Here is a 12,561-nt window from a genome sequence, read left to right as displayed (position 1 = left end):
ATACCAGCTAGTAGCATGATTCAAGAAGATAAAAGATAATGTTTTGCCTCTGTTTTGGGAATGTTGTGCGGCCTGTTGTCTGCATTGTGATTGTCTACTACATGTGTCCCAGAAATTAACGCTGCTGAAGAATTTTTTTTTGTGTGTGTGTGTGACTGCAGGAAATTAGAACTGGCAGATTCAGTCACTGTGTTTAACAAACATCGCAGGTATCAAAGCCTGTGACAGTTTCTTGTTTTGTGACAACAGAAGAGGATGCAGAATGTTAAAATATGTATGAGAGAAGCTTGCTGGTGCTTGAAATAGATAGCCTGGATCTGCAGCGAAACACTCTGATCTACTGACGTATTTTGATAATTTTCAGAAGCTTAAAAAGAGGGCTAAAGAAACTGACTCCACAGTGAAGTCTTGAAGACTATTGAGAAAGCGCTAGTGTCATTTCACAGGCTTTTAACGGGTTTTGTCAGTATTGTTTGGGAAATGCAAATATCTGCACAGGAAGCTGCTCTGAAGACTTTATGGAAGTTATCTTTCCTGTGCTGAGAATGATGAGTTGCTGGGGTGGATGGCTGGCCCCTTGTTTCCAGAGCTGTGTTATCAACAATGTGTGGGGGGGGAAAAAAAAAAAAAAAGGCATTATTTGTGTTTCCAGCTATGAGTGCTGTGGGGTACGGTGGGGAGCAATGGTGGTAACATGGATGAGTGAGTTGCAAAAAGTAAAGAAAGCAATCAAAAAAAAAAAAGTTCTTTACACAGGGCATGATAAGAATGGCTGGGCCTTTTTTCTTGTGTTTATTAATTTCATGTCTTGTGTGTGAGCGCCTGAGGCCGACCACCTGCGGGTACGACCCGAGGCCCTTCAGGTGGCTATGGGCAGTAGCACAAACTCAAGGCAGCGCTGAGGAGATGCACGGATGAACGCTGTAAGTATGAAACTGTGCCCACAGCCGAGCGGGGCTCTTGCATCCGTCCCCTCTAACACGAAGCCTTTCACGGGCAAAGGGAAAGACAAGGAGGCCGCACCCCAGCCCCCTGTCACCCTCCCACCTCACACTGCCCGCCGCCAGCCCGCCACCCTGCCTTAAATACCCCCCGCGCGCCTCTCCCCTATCACGTGGCAGCTCGGGGCGGCACCCTATTGGCCGAGGGACGAGCGGGCGGTGTCCGGTCGGCTCCTCCTTCCCCCTCCCTCCCGCCCTCCTCACGTGAGGGGGGCGAGTCACGCGATTTCCGGGAACCCGTCAGGAAGGGACATAAACAAAACAAACCCGCAGCCGCATGGAGGGTCCGGCCCGCAGCGCGGGGGGCGGCGCCCCCTGCTGAGCCCCGGCCGCCCGGTGAGTGCGGGCCGCGGGGGGGGACGGTGGTGCCGGGACGCGGCCTCGCCCAGCCCCGGGGGCGGCCCCGGCCGCCTGCTGCGCCCCGGGGAGGCGGGGGGGGGGGGGACCCCTGTGGGAAGGGGCCCGGCGGGGAGGAGGAGGAGGCCGTGAGGGGGCTGCGGGCACCCGGCAGGGTTGGGGCCGTCCGCCCCGCTCCCCGGGTGCCGGGGCCAAGCGGCTAGGAGCGGAGCCGCAGCAGCCCCGCCGCCCCCTGGCTGCACAGCCGGGGGGGTGTGGCCGTGCCGGTGCTCCGGGCGGCGGGGGGCTGCCCGCGTCCCGCCGGGTCGGGGCCGGGCTGCGGGAGGGGGCGGCGAGCTGGCGGCGAGCCCCCTCCGGCCGGCAGCGGCAGCCCGTGGCGGTGCGGGGTGAGGGAGCCGCGGGACGGCGCCGGCCCCGCCGGGAGGAGCGGCGGCTGCGGGCGCGCTGTGAGGGGGCCCCTCCTCGGGGTGCCGCCGGCCGCACTTGTGCCTCGGGACGCGGCCGCCCCGCCGCGCTGCCTCCTCTCGGGCTCCCCGCTTTCCACCTGTTGCAGCCGGGGGGGGCCCGGCTCTAACCCGCGGCGGGGACTGCCCCCCCCCCCCCCCCCCTCTTGCTCGCCCCTGGGGCTGGGTGGGACCGCCCGGGCGGGCCGCGGGGCTGCACCGGCGGTCGGCGGCAGCCCGCGGGGACGGGGCTCTGCCGGGGGGAGTGCTGGGTGGGTGGGTGGGTGCCGGCCGTCCCCAGCCCCCGGGAGGGCCGCAGGGCGGGGGGCGGTCCCCGCAGGGCAGGGGGAGCCCCCGGCTCGCTGCCCGCCGGGAACGGGGGGCTCGGGGCCTGGGGCCCGGTGCGGGCCGGGGGCGCTGCCCCGCGGCGCGGCGGAAGGGGGTTTGTTTACATGTCGCCTCAGCCAAGCTTGAAAGAGCCGCTGGGCGGCTGAGCGGCGTGCGAGGCCGCCAATGGCAGCGCGCGGCGAGGAGACGCGAACCAATGAGCGGGCGGGGAGGGCGGGGCGGGGCGGTGGCGGCAGGGCTAGGCTGCGCTCGGCGGTGCCCGGCGGGGCGGCCATGTTGGCGGGGAGGTGTGGTGGGGACGGGGCTGCCCCGAGCCGGGCGGGGGCGGCCTCTGGGGACCGGGGCGGCTGCGGGGCGCCCGGTGCCCGCCCGGTACCAGCCCCGTGCCCACCCCGGGCCCGTCCCGGGCCCGTCCACGGCCTTCGTCCTCCCCCGTGCCCGTGCTGCCCGTCCCCGGTACCGCTCCGTGCCCCGGCCCCGTCCCAGCCCGGCGCGGTGTGACGGGGCTGCTGGGGCAGCAGAGGGGCTGTAAGGCCTGAACGGGGCCGTGCCGCGCTCCGGTACGGGCATGAGCGTTTCCTGAGGCGGCCCTGCGCGGCCGGCTGGACGCTCCCAGCCTTCGGGCTGCGGAGCTGCGAGACCGAGTGCTCCCTGCGCCGGCTGCGAGTCGCTTGTTGAAATCATCCCTTACAAAATCCGCGAAGCAGAACCAGTCCGATAGAGTTTTAAAATATTTTAAATGTTTTTAAAATTAGGCTGTTAGCCTTTGGCATAAAGTCGCTCAGCCAAGTGGCTTCTTCGCATCCTTGTGGGGAAAGTTAATTATAATCGAGTGTGTGTTTATATGCAAAGAATTGCAGAGGGGCAGGCGCTTAGAAGCTGAGTCAGTTTTCGTTGTTGGCAAGTTCAACAAGGAATCAGGCTTCTGTAGGGGAAATAGCTTGGTGGTACTTCTAGCAGGAAAGATTTCTTACAGAAATATCAGTGCTCAGCGGTAGGACTTCTTACGGGCATAAATAACACAGACAGCGCACCGCCATGAGCTTTGTGGCCATGAGTTGACCTGAGCAAAAAAATAGTTGTCTGTTTGGTGGAGTGTTGCCTGCTGCTAAGAGAAATCTGCAGCAGAGGCATCCAGCCACTGAGCATCTTTGCCATGTTTTTCTAAATAATGAAGGTTCCAAAAAAAAAAAACCAACAACAACCAAACCCTAACTTTCTGAAGCACAAATGCTTTGAAGTTCCTTCATAATTAATAGGGAATAAATAGAAGTTTCTGTCTGACTAATAGCCTGATATGGGATTGTATAAATAAATGAATGCAGATTTAAATTCAGGCGACTTGCGCGTCTGTGTTAAGTGGTTTGTGAAATCTAACTAAATTATGTTTTGAAATACAAGTTTAATAAGGATATTTGGCACTTCGTAAGAAGTGCTCGGAAGCTGGTATTGTCTTGAAATTCAAGCCAGAAAATTTCTGGAAAACTGATGTTTAGATTTAGATCCTGCTATAATACTTTCCCTTTTTTATTATTACAAGAAAAAACATCTTCCTGATGCTTTTGAAGTCTTCCACTGGTTTTTGACTGTTTGGACTGATGGGGTTTCTGAATTTTTTCTGACTTACCTTCACTTAGGAGTTGAGCAGTCGAGGGACAGTAGGGTCCTCTTTTTGGCTGGCTTTGAAGTGTGTCGTGCTGATAACCCCTTTCTAACAAAACCCACTTTTACAGTATGAAGTAGAAGTAGATGAGGTTGTACCATTCGCTTCATCCTAAGATTTATTTTTTTTTCAGGCACTGGAGAAATATTTTTTTCTTCAGACTTTGCACTGTCAGAAAAAATATAGAAACAACCATTGTGTAGGGATGTAGAATATTTCTGGAGATTGTAATTTAAATTGTTGTCTAGCATTGCTTTTGTTTTCTGTCATGGCTTTGATGGCACCCATTTCAAGGAATATTTCTTGCAATAAAAACTAAAAACGTATAAAAATTGAATGTTAGTCTTACTGCAAATTCTCCTGTGGAAACAACTCTCCTAACTCTACAGTGTTCATTTAATACAATTAATATTTTAACCATTAGAAGTTTTTTAAATGAATTGAAGTATGTTAGCATAGTTCTAATAAGTTTAACATGCTACATTTGCTACTCTTGGCAGTGAAATAATAATAAAGTCTCAGTCTTTGCTCCAGAACGTACAGAAAAGCTCGTGCTTCTAATAGGAAAATAGTATTCTGGGTGTGGTTGTTATAAAACATGCAGATGCAATGCAGTTGGTTTGGGTTTTTAAATCACTTTTCTGCTTCTTGTATAGTGATCAGTTATTTGCATTTGCTTAGGCAGCCATGCTGATGTGGAATACCCCTCCAAAGTTAGGTGCTGGGAATTGATATAAAAGGGAATAGTAATTCAGAGGGAGATACGCTACTGTATTCTTTTTGGAGTTTTATCCACTCTTTGCCTGAGGTGCTGCATGTGTGATTGGAGCGCAGAGGTTGTCTTTGGTGGTATCACTTCCAGATCTTGACGTCTGCTCTGAGCAAGTAGGATTGAAGAATAAATTATAGGGAAGGTCAGTAGAGGAAAGGGAACAACGACAGCGAAGTAGCAGTTTCTGTCTCCTGAAGGGAAGAGGCTTAAAAGAAGTGAAACAACCTTTGTGTGTTCAGTTCTTTTAAATGGCAGCACTCCATCAAACCTAGGATCTGGATGTCGTAGGCAGCTGGTGTTTGTTCTCCGGGATAGAGAAGGCAAAACGTATAATGTCTGAGATGCTTATGCTGACATCTTAACACAAAAACCTCACTGAGAAGGTAGAGGAACTTTGCTGGGTGAGCAGGGGAACGATGCTGTGGTGGGTGGAAGCAGAGGAAGACGACCTTTTGCAGGACTGTCTTTGCTCGCCTGCTACTAAATAAATAAATAAACAAAAGCAAGAAAAGAAAACTGAGCAACTTCATGTTGGGGGAGAAAAGTAAAAGGTTGGTTTTTTGTTTTGTTTTGTTTTTAAGTCTGGTTAACAATTGAAGATTAATGTAGAAGGAAGAAAAAAAAACGAGAATGTTACTCTGAGAAACAAAACTAAGAAAAATATGTTCTGTGCCTGAAGACGGCACTGAACAGAGTGTGTTCTGTAATACGAAACAAATTGGCACAAACCGTGGAAGGAAAAAAAATTAAGAGAAGCGTAGGAGTACTTATTGCACCTCTAACTGTACTGCTTTATAAAACATCCAGATACAGCAACCAGCGCACAGTACAGAAAGGCTCTTTTAAAGCATGTGGCACCGTTCTTGCGCCTTCTCTGAAAAAGAGTGTGGCTTTTTGAATGTTTTACCCTGGCTGTGGAGGTTTGGTATTGACAGGCTCTCCTGACATGCTTTCATTATTACTGTTTGCATCAAAAATGTAACTTTGACAAACCGTGCTGTACGACGCACAGCCACCGCCATGAAAAGTGTAATTGTGCGCCTAACGTGCTTGTAAGGAGCGTTTGGCTGCTGTGATAATAGGCACTGTGCAGTCCATAAAATGGTACGGCCGTGCTCCGCGTGCTTTTCGAACTGTACAAAATACATCTGAATTCAGACAGAAATAGCAACTTTAGTTAGAACTGCAGTACAAATGATTCATACAGGTGACTGGGGAAGACTTTCAGACTTGTCAAGCTGTAAATGGGCAGAGTAGGTTTTTCTCTCATAGGGGCTTCTTTGGAGGTGATGTATTGTTGCAGAAGGGTTTTTACTCATCTGGGGAAATGGCACATGCATGGTAAGTGCCATCTGTCTCCTTAATGCTGCATGTTTTGAGTTTAGGTCCTGCTATCTGCCAGTTTAAATGCACTGCTCCATCAGTAATGTCCTGTAATAAGCCTGCCATTAGGGTGTTTGAAGTTCAGGCTTCCCGGGTGCCTTGGGACCACTATTAAACTATTACTGATGGGCGTTTTCAATAAGTGAGTAAAAATGCGGAGGGTTTTTGTTAGGATTTAGCCTTAGATTAAGGAATTGTTAACTCTTATAACACGGTTTTTGGTTACTTTTATCCAAACATCAACAGTGTGTGTATGTATGCCATAAACGCATATACGTACCCCAAATTCTTCAACGTTCAATGAATGCAGTCGCTCTCGGGTGTCTCGCCCTTTCTCTCGCCCAAGTTGCCGAGCGAACCTTTTCTCAGGAGCAGGGGTGCAGCTCCCCGCCGATGTGACTCAGTCCGCAGCCACAGAACCAGCTCAGGGGCTGGTTCCTTAGTCACCGTGATCTGATTTCACTGCAGGCCGCTGCCAAAAGGAGCGGCGGCACCCTGCCCAGCGCCCCGGGCGCCGTATTCCACCTGCGGTTAAGCCGCTGTGAGGCAACTGTGGGGTTTCACCTGTGGATCCCTGCGTGTGGGAGAGGTTAATGTGAGCCATTAATGGAAATTGTCCTAAAGTAGAAATTCCTGCTGTGTCTATTTTTAGTAATTCTTATACTGCCGTTGTTGAGCTCTGCCACAGATCTTTCCCTTCATTCCAATCTGTATTCATTGCAGACAGTGCAACAGCTGTGCTGTTCTGTTCAAACTCAGCCTTGAGCTGAGACTGTCCATGATGATACATTCTGTAAAAATTAGGCTTCAGCTGAAGTCTACAAAGTTTCCTTTGCAGGCGGTTCAGGGTTTGCATCTAAGTTTCCATATGTGTATTTGACCGGGGTCTGATTTTGGGGTGGTGCTGCGTGGAGCCAGGAGTTGGACTCGATGATCCTTGTGTTCCCCTTCCAACTCAGGACCTTCTACGATTCCGTGCGTTCTGACAAAAACGTAAAGATTAACTGGTAAAGAAGACGCAAACTTCTCCTTCCGTTCCCCTTTATACCATGCAGTGACAAAACTTCCATGTGAGTGCAGATGCTGTGGGTGGCGTCCTGGTGGTGACACCAGAAAGTATTAATCTGATATTCCAGTGAAAAAGACATCTATTTCTGCTGCTCTATATAGAAAGAAAGACAATGCTAATGTGTAGACTGATATTAAAGACGGTATCTTTCTTAACCTCTTCCATTGCATGTGAACATCGTTAATTTAAAAAAAAAAAAAAAAAAAAAACAGGCCCTTTTTAAAGCATTAGGCAAGGCCAAACAGTGAATTTGTCATCCATGCCAAAGTTATCGGCATAGGAAAGACCAGCACTGTTGCTGTGTCATCTTCCCTGTGTGAAGGAAGACAGGGGTTGTTTAGGCACGTTGCCCTGGGACACAAACTTAGCTTTTAAATGTCACTTTCAGATAAGTAAAAGGAGTTCCCTGGAAGTTTCAGAGCGGAAGGAAAATTTTCTCAGAAGGCGCTGGCTCTTACTTGACGCAGGACCCTACAAGGGAACGGCTGGGGTTGGCAGCGGTAGCGTGGTTTTATTGAGAACTGTAATTTGTGCATGACTGGACTTGCAGCTTTTGTTTTCTTCTTTATACTCCAGCTGATGTTTGAAAAGCAGTATGTTTTGATGACTGAAGAATTTTTTGAACAATGTCTGTTTTTACCTCAGTTTGACAATATATATGCTGAAGTTAACAAAACAGCTGAGGCGGTATCTGGAAGTAGGAATAATCTGCTGTCATGTGCTGGTGGGAGGAGGCTCCTGAGTGTAGGAGAACACTTCTACTTTGCTATGTGCTTTTCAAAGCAAGAGAATAAACACTCTGAGCAGATTGCACCAAACTGACTTAGGAGCAATGCCGAGTGAAGAATTCTGGTCAGAGAAACAAATGTGTTTTCACTGATAATGCTGAAAAACTGTATAAATATGATGGTTCAGGTTTTGGATTGTGCCTCTCTAACAGCATTTTCTTCTAAAAGAAACATTTTGTATAGGGGTAGGGATGTCCCGGGAAAGCAAGACAATAAGAAAGCAGCCTCCCTGAAGGCAGTTACATTAGATACTAACATCTGAGAGCATGGATTTTTTTTTTAATGTAACTTTTTTTTTTTTAAATTCCTGTTACTTAGTAGTTCTGTTGGGCAAGTCTGTGTCTTCCCTTCCTATACTTTTCTGACAGTGAGTGTACCTGCCGCAATCCCTCTACCACTAGGTGTTGCTATATGAGTGATTGATACAATCTTATCTGAAGCTGAATGGATTCAACTCCTAAGAAAAGGAGGAGATATTCCTAAAACAGTATTACTCTCTATTCTGAAAATAGTGTTTTGAGACGTTTGTCTGAAACGTTTTTAGAATTCATTGGCTCTGTTATATTAGTCATAAAGGTTTTTTCTTTTTGTGTGCCCAGCAGTATGCTAGTTATTTTTCCAATTAGGCAGGCTTTTCTTTTCATAGAGCTCTAGAGTGCACAGTTTAGGTAGTGAGGAAAAAAGGCAACAAAATGTAACTCAGCCGAAAAGGTTTTCACAGGAGCTCTGTTCTGTAGCATCAATGGCTTTTCATTTGGTGAAAAACGGCAGGGGAAGAAAATTGCTGTACATTCTAGCGTGAGGAATAATCATTTTTCAGGGAGAAATTTTGTCTTTAGTTCACTTTGGCTGTTTTTTAAGCACTGTTGTTTTTGGTGACAGTATACTTACCTCCTTGGCGTTTATTCTACACAGAGATCTACAAACAGAAGAGCTCCGTATAAGGGTGAACTGAAGTTATCCTAAAGAAAAAATTCATTGCATGGATTGTGTAAACTCACTGAGACTGAAGTAAAGCTGGAAAGGAATCTAAAAGTGAATAAAACAAGAAGTTTGGAATTGGATTTGGGTAATCTGGGCTTGGAAATGCCTCAGGTAAGTCTGAAATGTTACGATTGTATTTGCTTCTGCAAATAATTTTGCTTCCTTGCTTAAAAAATGGAAAAATGTAAGAGCAAATTTGTCTGGCATCAGCAGGAGGAACTTAGAAGAGACTAAATGGTATATATTTTCAGGGTCCTGGTAGACTCGAATCAGTGGAAAGAATTTGGAAGAGACTGAATGGTATATATTTTTTTAGGGTCGTGGTGGGAGCTATGTTTCTGCTCTTGGTGCTGTATTTGTTCACACAGCAAGAAGCAGCAAAAGTCTTCTTGATGAGGGTGAATGCCTGGAGAGCAGCCTTTTATTACTGCAGTGATTCACACATCAGTGCACTGAGTGACTTTCAGCAGTATAGTGTTTCTCCCTTCCCAACCCTCAAGGCGAGTTTGTCTAGAAGAGAAATAGAGGTCTGGCACTAAATGTTGCAGAAGGCTGTGCTGCCTTTTGCCTGCATGCCTAGTCATCCTGCATAATGTGTTTTTTTTTTTTTTTGCAAAGTTCTCTTTTGTTCTTGAGAGAGATAACACTCTTGATTTAGTTATAATATTTTTTGCTATTGTTACAATCTCAGGTAGAAGTTTTACAAGTTCTAATGGTTCTAAAAACAGCCAGCGCTGCTTTGGTACAAAATGGTGTGTATCAGGGTGAAGGCCCTGCAGGCGTGTAGTCCTGTTGATATTCCCAGATCTTGCCAGTAACTCACTCTCCTCTTCTACAAATGCCTAATGTATCCCTAAACTTGGCAAACGTGAGGATTTCAAACCAACCCAATAGAATGAATGAGCAATGCTCTTGCTGCCATATAGTGAATACAAATGTGTCCTTTGATTAAGAGCTGCACGTTGTTAGCTGCTCTGAAAGCATTCTCTCACTCTGAGAAGTGACGTACTTATCTGTGTAGGTAAAAACCTTCCAGATGCAAGTATAACACAAGTTCAGAGACTTGGATGAAATGACAACACTCTTATGTTTTATTGAGGGAAAGAATCTGCTTTTTTATAGCATGCTTCAATATTCAGTATCAATTTTGTTGTAGCCCAGTGTGAGTGGAATGGACCCTCCTTTTGGGGACGCCTTTCGGAGCCATGTGTTTTCAGAGCAGACTCTGATGAGCACAGATCTCTTGGCAAGCAGTTCAGATCCAGACTTCATGTATGAACTGGTAGGTCATCTTTCTGTGTGTGTGCATGCATCCCGCTCCTTGACTAACACCGTGTGTTCCCATAGTAATAAAGGCGTATTTGTTCAAGAACGCTGGAGGATTATTCATTACTGCTTGCCACTGCCTAGGGAAGGGCCTAACTGCTTGGCCAGCAAATGTAATGCTTCTTCAGTAGACGCTCGTTACAGCTGGCCATCAGGAGAGGCTTGATATACAAGTCTCACGTGGAGCTGTGTTGGTGTTACATCGTTGTGCTTGAGACTCTTCCTTACAAACCATCATTTCTGCAAGAGCAGCTATATGCTACTTCACCCAAGCTGTGAATGCAAGGGAAGCAAAATACAAGTTGACTCATGAGCTGTTTACAGTAGCATTCGTGATTTTTTCCTGTGTCAAAGGAGAAAGGTAGCTCACTGTTAACTGATCGGCTTAGAAGGAGGTTTTCCAGGGACCGGTAAACTTAAGCGCATTCTGTTAATCAAAGTTTGACGTAGGTTAATGGAAACTAGAACACGTTGCCTGTGATTCACCGTATGAATTTAAGTAGACAACAGATATGATTTGATACCTTTTTTTTAACTCCGTTTTAACTTGTCTTACAATGCACAGGACAGAGAAATGGACTACCATCAAAGCTCCAGAGACAACCTACTTTCAATGGAGGACTGCAAAGACCTCGAGAACTTCGAGTCTTTTACGGACATCCTGGACAAAGAAGTTGCTCTCACTTCCAAGTGGGAGCAGTGGGACACGTACTGTGAAGACTTAACTAAGTACACTAAACTAACCAGCTGTGACATCTGGGGAACAAAAGAGGTGGATTATCTGGGCCTTGATGACTTTTCAAGCCCATACCAAGATGAAGAGGTGATAAGTAAAACACCGACTCTGGCTCAGCTTAACAGTGAGGACTCCCAACCTGTTTCAGATTCACTCTATTACCCTGATTCGCTCTTTAGTGTAAAACAAAACCCTTTAAATTCTCTGTTACCTGGCAAAAAAATTGCAAGTAGAGCAGCAGCCCCAGTCTGTTCCTCCAAGAATGTTCAGGCCGAGGCACCTCTATCGGACTGTGTTCAGAAGGCAAGCAAACCTGCAACTCAGCCTGCTTCCAGTACACAAATCATGGTGAAGACCAATGTGTACAATAATGAAAAGGTGAACATTCATGTTGAATGTAAAGACTATGTTAAAAAAGCAAAAGTAAAGATCAATCCTTTACCCCAGAGCAGACCAGTGGTGAGCCAAACACATGCAGATACAGCAAAGGAAAACACCTGTTACTGTGGTGCCGTAGCAAAGAGACAAGAAAGGAAAGAGTCCCCACACAGTCACAGTACACCTCCTGTTTTGCCTTTTAAAGAGACTCAAGAACTGCTCCTCAGTCCACCCCAGGAAACCACAGGACTTATTGTGGGGGAGAGCAGTCTTTCTGCTAGCACATCAGTGTCAGATTCTTCACAGAAGAAAGAAGAGCACAACTATTCTCTTTTTGTAACGGACAGTCTGGGTGAGCAGTCAGCCAAAGGAGACCCTGAAGAAGATGAGGAGGATGAGGAAGATATTGAAGATGAGGACCACGATGAAGGATTCGGCAGTGAGCACGAGCTCTCTGAAAACGATGATGAGGAAGAAGATTATGAGGATGATAAAGACGATGACATCAGCGATACTTTCTCAGAACCAGGTACCAGCAATGTTGGGGCTTATTAACATTAAGGTTAACAGATTTGTCTGCCAGGAGAGAAAGAATGCTTTTGAATGCTTTCTAATTACAGGTGAACAACACTGGTCTTAAATTCTGAACATTCATCCCAGATTTTTTAAGCGCTATTCAAAATGTAATTAATGCAAACTGTACAAGGACTGTGTTTTCCCTGTTTTGGGGGAAAAAAAAGATAAATGGTGGTCATACTTCAAAAGTGGTAATAGACAATAGAGGAAAGCAAGCTTGTAGCCTGAGGTTGTAGAGCAGCTAGATGCAATTGATACCTCCCTTTATTGTGGATTAATGAATGATAGGATGTGCAGAGCTTTCTAGGGCTTCAGTAGGCTGTGCTCTGAATTTATCCCGAGTTGTACCTCTTGATAGCTGGTATGAAATTGTAGCCCAAGTGAAAGCATTTCATAATTACTTAAGTGCTACTGTAGGTATATTTTTCCACAGAATCCACATAATACCTACCACTGAAACTAATAGAACTATTTCTTGGTGGTTTTTGACAGTAACACTTAGTGGGTCTGCAAGTAGAAATGGAGCATTAACAACAAAAATAAGAACCAACCTTCATCCAGAAGGTAACAGAGTGGTAAGATTCTGTAAAAAGAAAATCTACAGGGACAGGACTGTAACTGAGTATTAGGTTAATTGTAGGAAGTATTATAGTATTCACGGTTTATAAGTGCTTTGTAGCAGAGTATAAGAATTAAGGTGTTCAGACATCTGGCAGTATGTAACTTTGGGGGAGAAG

General features: G+C 46.9%; 1 protein-coding gene and 1 long non-coding RNA gene across 2 annotated transcripts in view; one reads left to right on the top strand and one right to left on the bottom strand.

Moving 5' to 3' along the window:
- The first annotated feature begins 1,192 nt into the window (after positions 1-1,192).
- Positions 1,193-12,561, top strand: part of CREBRF (CREB3 regulatory factor) — a 19,147-nt gene continuing 7,778 nt past the window's right edge. The window contains exons 1-4 of the mRNA XM_067005569.1: positions 1,193-1,337; positions 8,740-8,919; positions 9,965-10,090; positions 10,700-11,777. Of these exons, the coding sequence (XP_066861670.1) occupies positions 8,911-8,919; positions 9,965-10,090; positions 10,700-11,777 (1,213 nt within the window). The 5' untranslated portion in view covers positions 1,193-1,337; positions 8,740-8,910. The remainder of the gene's footprint in view (positions 1,338-8,739; positions 8,920-9,964; positions 10,091-10,699; positions 11,778-12,561) is intronic.
- LOC125184913 (uncharacterized) overlaps positions 5,477-12,561 on the bottom strand; it is a 20,648-nt gene continuing 13,563 nt past the window's right edge. The window contains exon 3 of the long non-coding RNA XR_010834964.1: positions 5,477-6,949. This is a non-coding gene — a long non-coding RNA (uncharacterized lncRNA). The remainder of the gene's footprint in view (positions 6,950-12,561) is intronic.

Source organism: Anser cygnoides, chromosome 14, assembly GCF_040182565.1.
Source record: "Anser cygnoides isolate HZ-2024a breed goose chromosome 14, Taihu_goose_T2T_genome, whole genome shotgun sequence".
Classification (NCBI taxonomy): domain Eukaryota; kingdom Metazoa; phylum Chordata; class Aves; order Anseriformes; family Anatidae; genus Anser; species Anser cygnoides.
Note: the sequence above shows the minus strand (reverse complement) of the source record. Positions and strands in the feature narration are given on the sequence as shown.